The sequence below is a fragment of the Diadema setosum genome, chromosome 19 (genome assembly GCF_964275005.1).
Source record: "Diadema setosum chromosome 19, eeDiaSeto1, whole genome shotgun sequence".
Taxonomy (NCBI): domain Eukaryota; kingdom Metazoa; phylum Echinodermata; class Echinoidea; order Diadematoida; family Diadematidae; genus Diadema; species Diadema setosum.
This window is the reverse complement of record NC_092703.1, coordinates 3,293,040-3,313,769: the sequence shown is the minus strand read 5'-3', so window position 1 is coordinate 3,313,769 and position 20,730 is coordinate 3,293,040. Positions and strand designations below refer to the sequence as shown.

General features: G+C 38.7%; 2 protein-coding genes across 2 annotated transcripts in view; one reads left to right on the top strand and one right to left on the bottom strand.

The window, feature by feature from the left end:
* LOC140242898 (nucleolar pre-ribosomal-associated protein 1-like) overlaps window positions 1-13,160 on the top strand; it is a 42,659-nt gene extending 29,499 nt beyond the window's left edge. Inside the window, exons 22-29 of the mRNA XM_072322645.1 lie at window positions 475-649; window positions 2,524-2,686; window positions 7,824-7,923; window positions 8,464-8,624; window positions 9,132-9,350; window positions 9,611-9,754; window positions 10,804-10,913; window positions 11,959-13,160. Of these exons, the coding sequence (XP_072178746.1) occupies window positions 475-649; window positions 2,524-2,686; window positions 7,824-7,923; window positions 8,464-8,624; window positions 9,132-9,350; window positions 9,611-9,754; window positions 10,804-10,913; window positions 11,959-12,097 (1,211 nt within the window). The 3' untranslated portion in view covers window positions 12,098-13,160. The remainder of the gene's footprint in view (window positions 1-474; window positions 650-2,523; window positions 2,687-7,823; window positions 7,924-8,463; window positions 8,625-9,131; window positions 9,351-9,610; window positions 9,755-10,803; window positions 10,914-11,958) is intronic.
* Window positions 13,161-17,991: 4,831 nt separating this feature from the next.
* LOC140242794 (smad nuclear-interacting protein 1-like) lies at window positions 17,992-20,494 on the bottom strand. Its single transcript, XM_072322550.1, has 2 exons — window positions 20,365-20,494; window positions 17,992-19,113 (listed from the first exon to the last, which is right to left on the bottom strand). Exons 1-2 carry the CDS (start codon window positions 20,461-20,463, stop codon window positions 18,268-18,270), a joined length of 945 nt encoding a protein of 314 aa, XP_072178651.1. The 5' UTR covers window positions 20,464-20,494; the 3' UTR covers window positions 17,992-18,267.
* Between the last annotated feature and the right edge of the window lie 236 nt (window positions 20,495-20,730).

Genomic DNA, 20,730 nt, shown 5'->3' with positions numbered 1-20,730 from the left:
CAATTGCTGCAGGTTTACAAATGTGGGCTAATACCTTTAAGTCTGTTGGCCTTTAATTCACTATGAAACGAAATTACACCAAAAAAAAAAAAAAAATGTAAGTAGTTGAATTTTTCCCAAAATGAAAGTATGAATAGAGTATTTGATGTAGCAAATTGATAACTTATGCTTTGATTTCATTCAAAATAGAACCTCAGGAAGATGCTATATATTGGTAGCATTTACTTCATGAATGTGATGAGCATAACTTTCTTTTGGGATGTTTTGATGTAAGTAAAAGCATTACTGAAATAGCACTGGTTTCTATACCGTCCATGTATGTCTGAAGTAGAGAATAAAGAAGTATGATTGTATTGTGTCTCGATATTGATGACTACAGGAAGTAAATACAATGTACCATATTGACATGCTACCATGATATGTCCACCCCCCCCCCCCCCCCCCCCCCCCCCCCCCCCCCCCGGTTTGCTGCAGATGCCCTTGTGAGGCTGCTGGTGACCATGTCACAGCGAGAACCGTCCTGCTGCAATACGGTCCACTTCACCGTGCTGCTGGGTGCCTACTCGGCCACACGGACAGAAATTGACAGGGGACTGCTCACCCTGATGCACATCTATGAGAAGAACAACGCAAGCATGTCCGAATACAGGTAAAGAGCAAGCAACTATTGTTTAGTTTATGATATGCAGTAAGTTGTGTTTATTTTAGAGAATGTTTAATACACCAATAGTTGTCTCTGCATAGCGAACAGGAAAACAAAGGTAAGGTATTTAATAAGTTTTCTTAAATGCTAAATTTTCACATAGAATAGTGTGAACCACTTGTCTTTTGAAGGATAGCAAGAAATAACAGAAGATTGCAAGTAATGCCCTACTTAGTTAAGTTGCCAATTTTAGTAGCTAAGAGTAGTGATTCCCAAGTGTATATGTCTGACTTTCATTATTTTGTCAATTGTCTTATTATCATTATCATTATTATTCATAGTATTAATAGAAATAATAGTTGTACTATAGTAATATCATTATTATCATAATTATTGCTTTTATTATCATTGTTATTATTATTATCATAATTACTATTCATAGTATTAGTAGTGCATAGTATGAATATGACATTAGTATAATGTTATCATTATGTTTATTATGGTTGTGATAATTTTTATCATCATAATTATTATACCCCCGCCAAACGAAGTTTGAAGGGGGTATATAGGAATCAGCGGACGGTCGGGCGGTCGGGCGGTCGGTCGGGCGGTCGGTCCGTTGCAAATCTTGCGTCGCGAACTACTTCCTCAGTTTTCAACCGATTCCCATAAAACTTGGCACAGATGTGTGCCTTGGGTTGTAGATGTGCAAGACATATTTTTTGACAGTACCCAAAAGTACGTTGCCATGGTAACGGCATATTATGGGCAAAAATGGGTACAAATCTTGCGTCGCGAACTACTTCCTCAGTTTTCAACCGATTCCCATAAAACTTGGCACAGATGTGTGCCTTGGGTAGTAGATGTGCAAGACGTATTTTTTGACAGTACCCAAAAGTACGTTGCCATGGTAACGGCATATTATGGGCAAAAATGGGTACAAATCTTGCGTCGCGAACTCCTCCCACAGTTTTTGATCAATTATTATGAAATTAGGTACAGATGTTCATCTGAATATGTTAATGTGCAAGACACATATTTCCGCAGTGGCAAAAAGTGCGTTGCCATGGTAACGGCATGTTATTGGTAAAATATAGGGCAAAATGCTTCATGGCAAAACTGCTTCATCAGTGTTCTTCCAATTCTCATGGAATTCATATTGAATGTTTGTCTTAGGATATAGGTCAGCATGACACATTTCTTGACAGTTGCAAAAAGTATGTTGCCATGGTAACACGCTCACATATTATGAGCCAAAATGATGGAAAATTTTGTGTTGCAAACTACTTCCTCAGTTTTTGCCCAATTTCCATGAAACTTGGTACAGATGTGTGCCTTTGGTTGTAGATGTGCAAGACGCATTTTTCGACAGTACCCGAAAGTACGTTGCCATGGTAACGGCATATTAATGGCAGAAGATCAAGGAAAGATCTTGCGGATTTAACTACTTCCTCAGTTTTTTGACCAAAGCTTATGAAATGTTGTTTGGCGGGGGTATAACCAGTCGCTGTAGCGACATTTCTAGTTATTATCGTGATTGTTATCAGTTGCATAGTGTTATTAGTTGTGATGGTATTGCTGTTGCTGCTGCAACTACTGTAAAAGTGGAAATTTTCGCGGTGTTGAAATTTTCGTGCATTTCGCGCAACCAGAACCTAGCGCGAAAATAAAAGTGCGCGTCGAATATTTTTGCGTATGGTATGTTCCAGTAGTTGATGTCTTCATTCCATGGAATTAAAAACGTGCAAAACTCTTCTTGCCCAGGGGAGAGCGAAAAATTAGTTCGCGAAAATATACACTTTTACAGAACTACAATGACAATTAGAATTGCTATCAGTGTCATCATTATCATCATCATCATAACCACTTTTCTCCTGCAGGCCCTATATCTGGGGCAGTGAGGCGGTGTCCCAGTACTCAGCCAGGAAGGCCCTGGGGAAGACGCTGTGGAAGCAGCCTGGCGTCAAGGATGTCCTCAAGCTTCTCGACCCAAAGCTGCTGCTCGACTCCATGCTCAGGTTCCCACTGGACCAACCGCTGCAGGTATGAGGGGAGCTCGCACATTGGCATCAGAGCCCGTCTTAGGATATCATTCTTGCCCTTAATATCTCCTGTTTCACACTGTCAAAAGTGCCCCTTAGACTCACCTGTTCCAACTACGTTGTAGTCCTAGCTAATCCAGGAGAATAGCAAAATGAGGAAGCTCTTCAGTCGCGTTTCATCCTTTTAGAGGTTTTAGGTCTAAGATTTTAGATACCGAAGCTCTGTTTCATTCTGTGCATGACAATATTGCACCTTGCAGTAATTTTATTGTCCCCGCCGAACGAGTTCGAGCAGGGGACTATGAAACGGGCTCCGTACGTGTGTGTGTCCGTGTGTCCGTGTGTCCGTCCGTGCGTCCGTGCGTCCGTGTGTCCGTCCGTGCGTCCGTGCGTCCGTCCGTGCGTCCGTGTGTGATCAAAATGTTCAAAATGCTACTCCTTCGCCATTTCTAACCCGATTTTGATTCTGTTTGCTTTATATGATAGCACTACATGGGAGCTTTGAAACTTCTATAAAGAATTTCAGTTGTGACCTTTGACCTTGACCTTTGACCTATATTGTACATTTTGCTTCAAAATGCTACTCCTTCGCCATTTCTAACCCGATTTTGATTCCGTTTGCTTTATATGATGGCACTAGGTGAGGGCTTCAAAACTTCTACACAGAATTTTGACCTTTGACTTCTTTGACCTTTGACCTTGATTTTTTGCCTATATTGTACATTGGCTACAAAATGCTACTCCTTCGCCATTTCTAACCCGATTTCGATTCCGTTTGCTTTATATGATGGCACTAGGTGAGGGCTTCAAAACTTCTACACAGAATTTTGACCTTTGACTTCTTTGACCTTTGACCTTGATTTTTGACCTAAATTGTACATTTTGCTACAAAATGCTACTCCTTCGCCATTTGTAACCCGATTTCAATTCCGTTTGCTTTAAGTGATGGCACTTGGTGAGGGCTTCAAAACTTCTACACAGAATTTTGACCTTTGACTTCTTTGACCTCTGACCTTGATTTTTGACCTGTATTGTACATTTTGCTATTAAATGCTACTCCTTCGCCATTTCTAACCCGATTTCGATTCCGTTTGCTTTATGTGATGGCACTAGGTGAGGGCTTCAAAACTTCTACACAGAATTTTGTCCTTTGACTTCTTTGACCTTTGACCTTGATTTTTTACCTATATTGTACATTGGCTACAAAATGCTACTCCTTCGCCATTTCTAATCCGATTTCGATTCCGTTTGCTTTATGTGATGGCACTAGGTGAGGGCTTCAAAACTTCTACATAGAATTTTGACCTTTGACTTCTTTGACCTTTGACCTTGATCTTTTTACCTATATTGTACATTTTGCTACTAAATGCTACTTCCGGCGGGGACATATATTACGCACCGCGTAATTTCTACTTTTCCTTGTTTTCCATAGTAACAGCTGGATATTTATGAAATAGGGACTGGATGTTTTCTATAGATGAACCTATTGAATTGAATTGAATTGAAATGGTGTTTTATTAATCAATATCTTTCGCAGCCCGGAGGCTGAATTACAGACATTGTTAACAATGGCCATGTATACATTATAAATACTCACAAAATACAATGTAGCGATGAAAAAAAATACATTAAAATAACAAAGGGTCAATCTTATTCATCAGAACCATTGCACAATTAGATTAACCTATAATACAAAACAAAATCAGATATTACAGATACAATATATTACTATTCTCAATAATTATTTTAAAAAAAAATGAGTTTATATTAATTATATATACCGGTCATTTATACTTATTAATTAATACAGATGTTGTGTTGTCATACGGTTCAAATCAACACATTTTACACAACAAAAATAATCAGTTTATTAAAAATGATCAAAGATAGTCAAATAAACAAAAATAATCAGATAATCATAAGGCTCAAATCAACACATTTTACACAACAAAGATAATCAGTTTGATTTAAAAAGAAAACAAAAATCCTCACAATCTTTTCTTCGTAATATACATAAACTCCCATATCAGAATACATTCAATCTATACACAGCGCATTACATCAAATCAATCAATCAATCAATGATTCGCATTATGTGCATTGTATATACGAAAATAGCATCTGATAATTGCACATCTCTCCCCCTCTTTCTCCCCCTCTTTCTCTTTCTCTCTCTTTCTTTCTCTCTCTCTCTCTCTCTCTTCTAACTCTCATTCCACTATTACGCACACTCTCACGTACAATATGTATATCTCACAAACAAATATATACTATTGTTTCTATAACCAACACTCTGTGTTATATTATTGCACATTTTACACCAAAATTCAATCTCACAAATAACCAACACCAAAATGCTAAAACATAACCTTATAAAAAAAAAATCCAACCGTTTTTAAGAATAATAATATAAAAAGATACAATTATACTTTTTCAACTTGTCATTAAACCCTTGATCCTGTGATCCACAACCTTTTTTATATCAATAATAAACTCTCTGACAACGCATACCATGCACATCATAATTAAAACAATATGTATATATACTTTCAAAAATTACATCTTCACATAATGAGGGAAATAGTGAATGCTCTGTGGCATTTTATGAAGGAGACATAAACAAAACAAAACAGACAAAGAAAAAAAAAACACTGTACTATTCATTTATATATGTATGAGGTAGAGAATAGCACTATTTGAAACCATTTTGTTTGAAACCGTTTTAAGAAAGTCTGATATTTGCACATCTATCACCCTCTCTCTCTCTCCACCTCTCCTCTCTCTCTCTCTCTCTCTCTCCTCTCTCTCTCTCTCTCTCCTAACTCTCATTCCACTTATATGCACACTCTCTCGTACATCTAACCAGCAAATAGACTCTATTGTATGTAACCAACACTCTGTATGATATTATTGCACATTTTGTACCAGAATTTGATCTCACGTAATAAAACACCAAAACACTGAAAGATAACATTAAAAATATTTTGAACCGTGTCCGAGAATACCGGATACAATTAGACATATCGTCTGTTGAGAATGAGAAGGGCGTTAAGTGGTCTTGAACACTATGGGTTTAGTGGCAACTCAACGCCCTTATCATTCTCAACCGACGATATACTCTTTCAACTTATCATTAAACCCTTGACCTTGTCATTAAACCATTAAACCCTTGACTCTGTGGTCCACAATCTTTTTCATATTGATGGTATACTCTCTGGCAACACAAATCATGCACATAATAATTTGCATAATGAGGGAAATGATAAATACTCTGTGGCACTTTATGAAGGAGACATAAAACAAAACAAACAAACTAAACAAAACTATGCTATTCATTTAATAAGTGTATAAGATAGGGAATGGCACTACTTTGAAACTGTTTTGTTTTGCAGTTAAATTGTCGATATCTAGGTCTTTTACGTAGGCTGTAGTTGACATTTTGAGTAACAGGAATCCAATCACTACACAATGGGTTTCTGACTATTTTGGTAGCAAAATCCAGGCAAAGCTTGTTTCGCCTGTTTCTGAGCGTATCCAAGGAACAAATTTCAAGTGCTTCATTATACGTGGTATAGTTGTCGCCTAGTATTATCCTGCAAGACCGTTTTTGAATGACTTCAAGGAGATCACTTCCTTCTTTTGTTAAGCTGCCACTGAAAACAGGTGCTCCGTATTCAAGTATGAGTACTGTAGTACGGGATTCGTTGTTTGAAGAACATCAATTTGAAGAACTTTTGATGGCGTAGAGTTTGGGCAAATGGCGCCTCAATGCAGTATTTGCCAGTGAGAGATGCATACTGGTTCGACACACACAGTAACAGCCAAAGCGCATGTAGAACGTAAAGCATTTTAAAGCGTGACTCGGGCTTCATCATGAAAAGGTCCAAAGAAAGTGATGGTATTCATCAGATCCAAGTTCAATTGTGTTGCGCGTCAGGGTTGGCTAAGCTCATTGACTGGAGGGGTGCTAGCTTGTGCCCCTGTGTAATGGCTGCTATACATGTGTATTTCGCATACCAATCGTTAGCAAACAGCACAGGGAAGTTTGGTTATTTCTAGAAAATCACTCCACTACATACCTTCAGAAAGGTCCATAAGAGTCAGAGAGTGATATACAACAATCTACTATTCGATGTAACTCAGATTATCACACAGTAATGACGAAATATCCGAAATTTCAGGAGCTCTGGAAACACTGCTGCTGCCTGTTAGGCGCTGCTCTTGTCGCTCAAATGTTTGTATGAAAAATGCCTATAAAGGTTTACCAAGGATTATTGGTTTTGAGATAGCGTATTTGCAATCAACTGTCTCAGGTTTGAACCCTAGTGAGTCTAACTGAGCAATGTTGTATATGTTACCATGCCATCCCCTCTGGTAAGGGGCAAAACACTTTGTCCCTCAGATAGGAAAAAATGTGGAGGTCCCTTGTGTGATAGAGTCAAAACTACTGCATGTAAAAGGTCAGGTCTCATTCATTCATTCATCACAAAGAGAGCAGGGTACAAACCTGGTAAAGTTGTCTGCCACAAATATGCACTGGGAATATTTGGGACGGGAGATGCTGACCCTTCATGGTCTACTCAAGGTGACTGGCAATAGACAGCTAATGGTATCAACCAGGCACATTGTGCCAATTAAGGCACCCATAACCTATGGCATTATTGACACCTTAACGCCCGTATCTTTCTCAACCAACGACTATACAATCACACTTCTTCATCCTCTACTTTAGACATACATGGACGGTATTGAAACCTGTGCTATTTCAGTAACGCTTTTACCTTTATCAAAACATCCCAAAAGAAAGTTATGCTCATCACGTTCATTATGTAAATGCTACTAATATACAATACCTTCCTGAGGTCCCATTTTGAATGAAATCAAAGTGTAAGTTATCAATTTGGTACATCAAATACTCTTTTCACATTTTCATTTGGGAAAAATTCAAATAACTTACTAATTTTCCTCTCTCTTTTTTTTTTTTTTTTTTTTTAAGATATGCTCAGGATTGTAATGTATACTTGATGTATATAGAAGCCTTGTGAGAATAGCAGACAGGGAGATTTCGTAGGAATACATAGTAATTGTGCAAAGTGCAGTAAAAGTGCATTTCTACCGTCATCATCTCTCACATCCAGCCTGACCTGAAGGAGGGGGTCACCAGTGACTGTCTGGAGGATGCTACCCTCTACGACCCAAGCTTTCTCCTACCGCTGTTCAGTCATCTCCTCAGCCCAGGTATGAATCTTCACAAATCCTTTATATGCAGGGCTAGAACCAAATCAACGGAACCTTCAATGCATCCGAGATTTTGCAATATTTCTTAGAAGGTGTAGAAATACAGAAGTTTGGCTCACAAATTTTGTGTTCAGGGATGCACATTTCCAGGGAACAGCACAAAAGTCTCATCTGCTTCTGAATTGTAGTCAGCACTACTAGAAGAATAGAAATAAGCAAGATGATATTTCCCTCCTCCTCGTCAACATTATCATCATCATAACAAAGATGAGAGGGGTAATATGATAATGGGCATGGTTGATGATGTCATCAATTTTTTTTTCTTTTTATTTCTTTTGTTTTAACAAAAAATAAAGAGGGGGTGCGTGCCCAGTGCGCCTCCCTCTGGATCTGCCACTGAAATTATTACTATTTTAATTTGACATTATTTTCAATATCGTCATGATCTGCATCACTATTCAAACTAATTGCTCGGAATATACTAATTGATTCCATTAAAATGGCATGGACATTTTAATGTTTGCTCTATCCTTGTCGCAGAGAACCTTGTTCCCTGTGAAATGTTTGTTGAGTGCAACGCCTTGGGCTTCACCCTCGCATCCCTCTCCAGTTGCCATGGTGACATCAGAAGGGCTGGATACCACACCCTCTCCTCCTTCTGCCATCACCTGGAAGGGGCAAGGTTCAGGGGTCGGCGAGAGGTCAGTACAGATGCATAAATGCACAGATAACTGAAGACTTTCATAATGCCTAAATATTGATGAAGTTCATTTTTTTCTCTCTCATTTATTATTTTTCTTGTCAAAAGTTCCTGCCTAGAGTACATGTCAGTAACAAAGGAGCAGGTTGTCAAATGATATAGAAGCAAAGACTAAACTATCATGATATTTTTCCACTTAAATTTGAAACATCCTGACAAGTTTTTTCTGCATTTTAACTCAAGTGAAGTGTTGATGAAATATAATTTGGAGTGTCATGACTTGCCATATGTCTGCTCAGTAATTATTTCATTCTCACAACCTAAACTCTGAATTATCCAAGCCAACAGTACGAGTTCTAAAGATCGTGTAACAAGCCTAAATGTTAGTGGAAAAAATGAGCAAAGAAAATAGGATTCCATTGGGATAAAACCTGAATGTTGATTCCAATTTTGTGACTGTCCAGATTTTTTTATTCATTAGACTCTTATCAATTTCTCATCTTCCCAGATTGCCTATGTCCTGGAAATACTGAAGAATTCTGTGACCACCACAAATCAACTACTCCCTTCCGTCCTGACGCTGTTTGTTGCCAAGGCGATTCGGTTGATGCTACAGCCAGAGAGCGCCCTCTACCCAATCGTCATCTCATACCTAATGCTGAAGCCACATCTCAACACCGTCGTCGTGCCGCTGTTCCCGAGGCTATTCATTGGGTCTGGCATGCAGGTTTGTGTTCAGTGTAATTGTGAAGCCACGGCATGGGACCGTGAATTTGATCAAACTGAATCATGTCCAGAAGTTTTCAATTGTTAAATGCTAGAGTACTGGTAGTAGTAGTAGTAGCAGCAGTAGCAGTAGCAGCAGCAGCAGCAGTAGTACTGGGACTACTTGTATGTCTGCACCGACATTGACATCCTTAGCAGTAGAAGTTGAAGTAGTTGCATCATCCATCATTCATCACCGTTCTTTCTCCGTGCCCCATGCAGCATAAGGAGGAGAAGACTTGGATGCTGCAGCTGCTGACAGATGGACTGCGCAGTCCCGCCGACTTCCGGATGTGTGAGAAGGTCGGCGTCTTCCACACTCTCCTTGCCTTCTACGCCTCACCACTGTGTGAGAAAGCAATTGGGGTAGGTCATCCTCAGAAAGCTCCGTACTCTTGTTGTAACCACAGGCTTCAAGACTGCCAATAAGATGTGTGAAGAGTTTGATCGTAAAAAGGAGTTAACTCCATTCTTCGTAATTTCATATATTTGCAGTTGAAGCTGCTAAAAGACAATGCACCTAATAAGAAAATATGGGATGGTTTAATCATAATGTCAAGAGTTTTCCTCTTTATGTAACAAGGGAGGTATCACTTGTAAGGTTTTATTTTGCTCTGTCTGATGACGGACTTACTTTAGAATGTTTAAATTGCTCTTAACCCATTTTGCAAGCAAACTCCTCGTGTACAAGTCGTGTTCCTTCTATACCGTTTTGGGCAGAGCAGCTGCAGAGTCAGACACTCATTGAGATACTGTGAAACCAGAAATATTTGCGTCATTTAATTTCTGCCAGTTCGAGCCGATGGCCTTTTGCGTGGCATAACATTTTGCCAATTGCCACTGGCATTCAGTGCATTAAAGTGTATAAAAGAACTTTTTGCGTGCATATTAAATTTGTGAATCTTGGCTCTTCACAGAATTTGTGAAAATTTCATGCATGTAAAAATTTATAGTTCTACAGTAGTGATGCCCTGACTGTTAAAAGCAAAGCTGGTGGAACCTTGTTATAAAGAGGTCCGATGTAATAATACCCTCTTACAACATGGAGATTTTGCATTTCCCAACTTTTTTTATTTGTTATTGCACCCTAATATAGTGATGATTTTTGGTCCTTGTAATAGCAAGCCTTTCCTGTATCACTTTCATAATAGCATTTTAGCCGTAATTTGAAAGTATTACAGCAAAGACTGCCAGACATGACTACCCTCATTTTCAGCCAATTTGACAAGTCACAAGCTCGCAAGCTATCTTTGATTTGATACCTTCAAAAATGCTGAAACCTCTTAGAAATGACACACATTATGCTTTTACCTCTTAACCTCACCCACTAAAGTTGGTGGCAGGAGTAAGGAATGTAGATTTCTTTCCATCACCAGTTGTGTTTCTTCTTCTATCTTCCAATCTTCGTAACATAGGAGCTGATCCTTGGCGTGATCCTGAAGGCATGTGACATTGCAGACGGTGCTACCTACCTCATTAACCAGAGCAGCATCCTGGTGTGGCTTCATGCCCGTCATCAAACCAGGTATCTACAAGCTTGTGAACAAGGCCCCCTTGTCTAACTCAAGGACAGATGGGGCTATTACATACCGGACAACCATTCTTGCTTGATAGAAACATTCTTATCAGTGCAGAAAAAGAAGAAGCTTTATTCCACCTTGCATTCTTATTTTTGTGAACACATGCCAATACAATGCACTCCCGTTATGGGAACATGGTTGTAACGAAATTCCGGTTACAACGAAATAGAAATTCAGGCTGCAACATTATTACTTCTATGTGCTTTATTGCAGGTTTACCTGTTGGGTTATAACAAAATTTAAATATAATGAAAGAAAACTGTCAGTCCCGATGACTTTGTTATAATGGGAGTCCACTGTAGTTTGATCTGATGATGGGTGAAAGTTCCTAGTTTTGCGATATTTTCTCCCATTTATTAATATCATCATTAGGGTTGGTAAGTGTAACATTCACAGAAGTTAAGGTGACCTCAAGGCTTAAGGCGGAGCAGGGCCTCTCTTCAGCTGGTTTACAGTCATCTTCCTTGTCAAAGGAGGACCAATCGAGGCACAGTAGTTCCTCATTGTGGGATATCCTGCCTCAGTTGGGGGAATGTGACATCTGAAACATCTACAATTGATGGTTCAGTTATCCTTTAATTCTCAGAGAACAAAAAAATAGTATGGTTTTTGTAATTAAGCACAAAAAGAGATTAATGTGATTTAAAAAGGAGAGATAGAGTAGAACTAAAAAAAAAAAAAAACAAACATAATTAGTATGCTTTCCTCCATTCGATTCAAAATATGAATTGCGAAGGAAAACATACTATCAAAATGTGTGATGACAATTTTGCAAATTGAAATCAACAAACACACACACAGACACACGAAATTGCTGCAAAGCTTAAAGTAGTCTCTCTGTATTCTTCATTGAATCAGTTCATTTGCGTTCCTCATGTTTTGCAGGTAACATGTACCTTAACTCAGGAATGTGTATGATAAGCCATTTCTTGAGTAAAGCATTCGTTCCGTGTCATAACTCTTGTTCTCTGCTATCTGTCTGCTTTGCAGTGGCTGGGAGAGCATGGACAAGATTATTGGTGCGATGGAGAAATCCCTGACCCATCAGGAGGCAGCAAAGAAGCTGAAAGCTGAGGGTGTGAGAGCGCTACAATCCTTGCGATCATTTCAACTGGCATTACAAAGCTGAATTCTTAGGACTCGGACACAGGGTGTCATAGTGAAGTCAAAGAAATCATGCGTAATACTTATAATAAAACACACTTTTACAGTGTAATTTCCCCTGTGTTTCCATGTTAAATGTTGTCTATTTGATTTTTTTCCCCTCTGTTAGTTTATTGATGTATGATTATTGTAATGGGATTTGCCCACATGCAATGAAAGATCTGGGATCCCCCCACCTTTTTTTTTTTTTCTATATCTGTTTTTGTCAATCCTTCAGAAGTAAATGAAAGCTGCAGATGAAAGCATGTTGATGTTAATATGTACAAAAATATAAGTGTCTTCCTCACAGATAAAGGGCTGTTCAATAAAGACTATTGATATACCAAGGTGCATGTACATTGTAGGTAGAGTCCAACTCACAAAACAAACTCAGACTCACGGATTTGTCTGGTTACTGTACACTGTATTGTAATGTCAGGATTTTTTTTTATAATTTATTTATTTTTGTATAGAGACCATAAATGTGACTTTCTTTTATTTGTCCATTTATTCAAAAGGAAATACTGAAAAAGTGGATATTTACACGCAAGTAATTTTTCACACTCAGCCGCATAAAAAATTCCACTTAAACAGTATAGAGCTGTACTATTAAATATATCTGGCATGTTGCTAACATTGTACATTTTTGTACATTTATGTAAATAAAAAAAAAAAAAGTTCTGTCATCTTGTTACAAATATATTACAAACAGACTTTCCTGGACAATTTATGTTTGGTAGAAAACAAAAAGAACAAAATTTTATATGACAGAAGCTTTCATTGTACTCTTTCATTTAATATTTTCCTCAAGCAGGTCACAAAAAAGCCTTCTTTTGCATATTTGCATTCCATCATGATGAATGACTGTTTCTCCATTTTTTTCACTAATTATCTGCTGTTTCTTCGAGTCAGAAGACATAAGATACTGTCTTACACTAAAAATGTACCTTGGACCATTTTATGCACCATACCTTTGACATTCAAATTTGTGCTGCAATATGAAAGCTGTGTACAAAAAACTACAATAAATGTACTACAGTTGTACATAAGTAAAGATGGAACTGTGTCTCAAATTTAGTACTGTCTGCATGTGTCATGTGATATTTATATTATATTGGATGGCTATGAATGGGATATCAGGGAATATTGCACGAGTTAGGGCCATATTGCACGAATCGAAAATGAGTGCAATATTGGCCCTAACGAGTGCAATATTCCCTTGTATTCCACGAATCAAGGCCATCCAATATAATTATTATCATCTATACAATCAAGTAGAGCAAGCATAAACTGCACAAAATTACCCAGCTTCTACTCGTCTTTGAAGTTGACTCGGCAGTCACATCCCAGCGCTGAAAAGGGGAAGCCCCTAAAACTGCGTACATGAAACAAACAACTAGCAAGATGCTTGCGCGCTTGTGAATTGTAACAAAAACGACGCGCACTAGTAGCAAGCGTTTGCGCATTCAGCAAGCGCTCGCGCAATAGACGAGACAGAATTGAATATGGTATGATCTTGAACGGCAAGTAACAACGGTAGCCTATGGGGAATTAATACGTTGGCCTATGCGTTTCGTTCAATATGCTCTGATATTGAACGGTAAAAGTTGAGCGGACTACAATACTCGTTTTTAATGTGCCGCTAAAATCGTCCTATATAGATAATTTAGATTGACCATAAAGACGTAAATCTGTTCTGTTGGTTGGTTTTGCTGCTGTGTTTGTGTTTCTTAGTGAGGCATTGTATACACACATTTAAAGAGTTTGTACATGTAATAGTTAAAGGAATGGTATGGTTGTGGTTGAGATGGGGCTTCAGGTTTTCAGCTTTTTTGTGTGAGATAATGAGAAACCTTCATGAAATATGAAAGAGCATAGTATAAATAATTTTAAGAGGAATATAACGTTTATTTGATGAAAAGTGGTTTTGAAATGGCTGAGATATCCAAAACAATCCATTTAAAAAAAAAAAAATGGGACCCATACTTTATTAGGATTGCTTTGTTTTACTTTGTTTTTGGATATCTTGGCCATTTGAAGACTGATTTTCATCAAATAAACTTTGAATTTTTCTAAGAATTGTATGCTTTTCAACATTTTATAAGTGGTTTCTAAGTATCTCACAAAAAGTTAAAAGCTGAATGCTCACATCAACCAATACCATCCCTTTAACATGTGGGATATCCCAGAAATTCATGTATGGCATCACTCCATGTCACAAGTAGATAATCATCAAAACCAATATCACAACATGTAACTAAACTCGATATCATTTTCAGTGCATTGTTTGTTTTACTTGCTGTAAGGATGTGAATTTACAGGTAAATTTACATTGTACATGTACATGTATTTACAGTCTTTAGCACTGCTTCTTCATTACAATGTATTCAAAATAATCTGACAGAAAGAGAATATACGAGGTATCAGAAGTCTTGTCAGGTCACAAAACTGTAAAATTTCTATCAACATCCCGTTTACAGTTGCATTTCGAAGCACTCGAGCCATTCATTACCAAGTAAAGATTCAACATGCAGCTGTGCGTACAATGTTTAACTGGGTGGATATTGGACTTGCACAAAGTTAACACATTACATCCAAGTTTTACTGCACAGGCAATCCAAGAAGACTTTTCTTCCTTACCACCTTTATGTACGTGAACCCCATTGTTTCAACAAACACAGATACAAAGACATTTCATTACAGTAGTACGATTTGGATTTTACCAATAAAATGTCATCATTTCCCTTCTTTACTTTGTCTGTAGAAAGATTTCATTAGGAAAAACAAAATTCTTGCAGTCCAGACTATCTTGTCATAACAAGGTTTGTACAATGTACAGGTATATACACATTGTAGGTAACTTCAGCTTTTATGTTCGAACAATTGTAGACATTTTGTGGCACATTGTGTGATAATCTGGAAATAACCCCCCCCCCCCCCACACACACACACACACACACACACACTGGGGTAAGTTCTCATCCAGAGTAAAGCAGGATGATTATGATGTTCAGTTCTAGAGAATGATTCCACAAGGGAATACTGTCCAACAATTTAAATTCTTAAGGCGCTTTTAATAGTCATTGATACATTATAGCACATGTGCCAGAGAGCTTTCTTCACTGATTGGCAAAGATGTCTAGAAACCGATTGTCAAAGAACAGAGATTACTTAAAGGACAAGTTCACCTTCATAAACATAAGGATTGAGAGAATGCAGCAATATTAGTAGAACACATCAGTGAAAGTTTGAGGAAAATTAGACAATCGATGCAAAAGTTATGAATTTTTAAAATGTTTGTGTTGGAAACGCTGGATGAGGAGACTACTACAGCTTATGAGTCATATGCGTACAACAGTATAAGGAAAATGTAAAGAAAATTCAACATATTTTCACTTTTTTCGCATAATAAAAGAGCACTTGACTTGCCTCTTTCTAAGGGCAGGGGGAATAATATTACCCATAACATATGTCGGTAACAAGTCAAGGGAATGTGTACTTTTTTTCAAAAGATGAAATTTTGTGAAAATCCCTTTATATTTTCCTTTTATTGTTGTACGCATGTGACATCTATATAAGTTATTCATACACTGCAGTAGTCTTCTCATCCAGCGGTGACTGCACAAAAACTTCAAAAATTCATGTCTTTTGAGCGGATTGTGCGGATTGTCCGATTTTCCTCAAACTTTCAATGATGTGTTCTACTAATATTGCTACATTCTCTCAATCCTTATGTTAATGAAGGTGAACTTGTCCTTTAACCCCCCTAATCCCCACTGTGTCACAATGGCCTTGTTGAAGCTGAGGCACATTCCTACACCTGAGTGGACTTGCTTACCTCCAACTAAATCAAGTTTGCAAGAGTGACAAAATGCTGATGAAAAGAGCTTGATACATTGTAAGTTCAGCGACATGACTGGGCATTCCACACATGATGTACTTGATGAATGAACTACCCACAATCACTTGATCTCATCTTGCAAGAAGCAACCTGCAAAGAACACCAGCAGCGTCTACAGATCATTACCCGGTACATTTTGAGGGCCTGCTCAGATGGGGCTAATGCTGTAGAGGGCACCTTCCACCAACTATGACTGCATCCCGGCATCCCATCTACAACGTTATTGACAGCCATGCATGGTGTAAAGCCACCATCACATCAGCTACATGGTAACTTAGTGTACTGTATACGTCATATTTTTTAGTGAGTCTAAATTTTTGCGAATCAGGACTTCCCAACAATTTCGCGAGTTGTTAATCGTGGAGTCCTGTCCTGAACGGAGAAATGTGTACGCGTACGTTACAGTCACGTCAGCATTAGATTCAATATTTTTGCATGTTTTTAATTTCATGAATAGCAGCGGACTTGCAAAATTCGCGAAAATAAAAACCTCAGGAAATATTCGGCGTACACAGTATATTACCTTTGGACTTGATCCACTACTGTACTGTACGCCATATATTCAGCAAGTCTAATTTTTTGCATGTCGGGACCTCCCGACAATTTCAAGAGAGGTTAAATACATGACTGTGGAGTTAATGGAGAATTGTATGTGTGTACGTCACAGTTATGTCAGGATCAGTTAATATTTTCGTGTGTCTTTAAATTTGGGAATAACACTCAACTCTTGAACTTCATGAAAACAAAAACATCACAAAATATTCAGCATACCGGTATACAGTATTTTCCTTGAAAAAATACTGCGTTGCATTGGATAACAAAACATCAACCCATGGATGAAAATGATAGTGATCTTTCCTCTGCATTTGCAACTCAAACACATACACAATGAATTCAGCCAGTGTACAGAGGTACATGTAAATACTTGTCAAATTGTAAGACTACAAGGCTGTATTTGTACTGTGTAAGACACATAATCTGAATGTCTGTTTTAACCAGCATCAAATAAATTATGATAATGAGGTCTTATAATAAGAGAAGCTAAGTCACACCGCAACCATTCATTCTCAATGGTTGCCTGAAACAACATTGGTCCATTGATACATGTACAGTAATACCAAGTCACATATACTTTGGAGGTACAGTTGTTTGTATGTTAAAGGGTGTGTACAGTTCTGGTCGAGGTGAAGATTTAGCTTTTAACGTTTTGTGAGATATTCAGAAAACACTCTATGAGATGTCAAAGAGCATGCGGTTCTAAGGGGTATCAAAAGTTTATTCGATGAAAATCGGTTTTGAAATGGCTGAGATATCCAAAAACAAGGTAAAACAAAGAGATACTAATAAAGTTGGGGCATGTCGCCTTTTATTATTAGCACTTTTTTGGATATCTCGGCCATTTGAAAACCAATTTTCATCAAATAAACGTTGAATCCTTCTTAAAATTACATGCCCTTTCATATTTCATAAGAGGCTTTTCATTATCTCACTTAGGAATGTTCAACGTCATGAATCCCTACCTCAACCAGTACTGTACAGTCCCTTTAAGGACAAGTTCACCCTAACATGTGGACTGAGTGAAAGCAAAAATATTAGTAGTGAAAGTCTAAGGAAAATTGGATAATCCATTCAAAATTTATGAATTTTGCAGTTTCTGCACAGTCACTGATAGATGAGAAGACTACTACAGTTTATGATGTCACATGCATAGAACAAGAGGAAAATACTACGAGAATTTCACAAAATTTCTTCTTTTTTTTAAATTCCCTCAACTTGTCACAGATATATATGTTAAGAATGATATTATTGTACTTGCCTTCTGAAACAGGCAACTCAAGTGCTCTTTTATTATGCGAGAAAAATGAGAATACATGTATGTCAAATTTTCATTTTCTTTTCTTTATATCATTCTACACATGTGACATCACGAGCTGTTGTAGTCTTCTCATCCAGCAGTGGCAGCACAGAAACTTCAGAAATTCATAACTTTTGAACGGATTGTCAGATTTTCTTCAAACTTTCAAAGATTGCTGCATGATATCAATTCAAAAGTATATGAAGGTGAACTTGTCCCTTAGGCTCACTTGTACCTGAATGATAGTTATAGTCTACGATACTGGCACAAATGTAAGACTATCCTGTCTTTGGAATCTATGGCCATAGCTAAAGCTTGATTGTTCTTGTTCAGATCGACCATTGATGGGATGGCTTTCAGGAGATGAGTTTTATAACTGGGCATTCGGAGGCGGCATTCATCATAACGTTCCCTGGTCTTCCAGTTCTGCTGTACTCACCTTTTCATGGAGCACCACATATTCCCTCGAACTGAACCCAAACTTTAACACATCCTTTTCCTGGAGTTCATAGAATCTCTTGGGCTCTATCTGCTTGTTGTTGAGAAAGGTGCCATTGGCCGACTCGAGGTCGATGATGTAGGGTCGGACCCTCTTCCCCCGAGTGCCATCGTCCCTGTCGTACTCCACCAACCTGTACTGGATGACCGCATGCTGCTTCGAGCAAGAGGGATGGTCAATGGGTATGTCGGCAATCAGACGTTCCCTGCCCAGGAGAAACGCACTCTGTCGGTGGATGTACAGCGTTGGAAGCTCTTGCTCGCCCTTGAACACGTAGAGACGCCAGCGAAGCTTGGGCTTGCGCGCTTCCGGCGGCTCGTTGTACTTGATGACGATGCCGCGGAATGTGTTCGTGTCCTCTGTGAGCGCCCCCGAGAGGCCAAAATTTGGTCCTTCCTTCTTGGTCTGTGCATTCTCACCATCTGCTGCTTCCCCGGCGGGGGCATTCGCCGCCGCCGCCGCAGATTGGAATGGATCACCATCCCCCCTCTGCTGCCGATGTTCCCTCCTCCTCTCATCATTGCGGTCTCTCTCTCGCTCCTGTTTGATCTGCACCTCCTGCTCTGGCCTCCTGTCTCTTCGATCTCGGTGCCTGTCCCTCTCCGACCTGCCGTGGTCCTGCCTCGGCTGATTATCTTCTGCCCACCTGCTAGGGTTCTCGTACTTTCGGTAACCTTTATCAGCGGGTTCCGTTTTTATTTTCCTCTGGACCACCTCTTCTGCTGCGCCCCTCTTGTGATAATTTTCCTGAAGTGACAAAAACATGATAGTAAATAGACTCTAAAAAGATTTTGAACCAGTGGCAGTTACAGTATCAAATACAGTAGTAGTTTCTAGGCCAACATACACACTGGAAGTCTTCTTTTTTTTCCCCCTCAAACTAGTCTACAAGGACATGGAACAGCCTTCCTCAAAGTGTAATCTCAAAATTTATTCAGGCAAATTCAAGATGGCCGTCTTAAAGTACTGTAGGTTCCTATATGCCATAGGTCTACATTTCGCGAGTCTAAATTTTCGCAAATCGGGAATACCCAACGATTTCGCGAGTGGTTAAATTCGCAATCACGGATTTCGGTACTGAACGGAGAAAATACATGCGTACGTCACATCCACACCGGGATCAGAGTCAATATTTTCGCGTGTCTTTGATTTCGTGAATAGCACCTGACTCGCAAAATTCGCGAAAATAAAAACCTCCCGAAATATTTGGCGTATACAGTAGACGTCTACTTTGTCTCTAAAGTCATCTTTTCTCAAGTGGAATATCTCTACTGTGTGTATTAATAGTAGTTAGTACCGAGTACACCCACTGAATTGGAGTTGCCAATTACTTAAAGGGTTGGTTAAATCATAACATTATGGTTAGTAATGTTACATTTGTCCAGAGTAAGTAAGTGCACATGCACATCATCATTTCACTCTGTTACAACCATTAATTCAGTAGCCAGACGCCGTGTGAAAGTGCACAGCAACAGTGACAGTGTAGTGACTCAACAGGCTGTGTAGGCCCTAACTGTTATAGTTATTGTAGATAATGATAAAATATCACATGACATCCAGAATATCAAAATGTATTCATCCTTTACCCTGTAGCAAACTTTGGAGGAAAAAACATCAAAGGAATCCACTGTATTATAATTTGCATTTAAGTGAAATTTATTGTTTCCAGTCCCACATGTAGCCAGGTTCCTAGACCAAATTTACATTTTATTAAATGATGGTTTTAAAGATCTCGCAAAGTCAACAAAAATGATAATTTTTACTGTAATTGAAAGACTTTTTAATGATTTTAAAACACCAATGGCATTGATTGATACCCAAATCTAAGATTAACATGAAGAGGCACATTTCTCTTCTTGATGTTACATGTATGTCCACTGAAATAATCAAATGCGCTGTACCTGCTGAGTAGGCCGTAGGTTATATGGCGACTGGTCATACTCTAAAACCGGTTACTGTGTTACTTCATAGGGCCTACTTGTTAGAATCAGAACTTACATGCTTCTCTGATCGATAGGATCTTTCTTTCTTGTGAGGACTCCGACTTCGTGACCGTGACCTGTGTGATCGCTTTAGGCGGTCACTTTTCGACGACATCTTCACGATAAAAAATGAGAAAAACGAATGGTTTCTCCACACGCCGGTAACAATGTCAATGAAGAGTGCTGCCAGCCAACGAATGTACAGCAGCTCTAACGTTGTTTTGTTAGGGCTAGCTAGCTAACTAGCTAGATATAATGCGTGTGCAATGCAGTGCAATGCATGCAGCTGAAAACGATGACCGACTTCTCATCAGTTATATAGCAGCCGCGGTCTACTGCTATGCTGTGCAAGTGCCAACAGAGGGCGGTCGTCACTTAACGC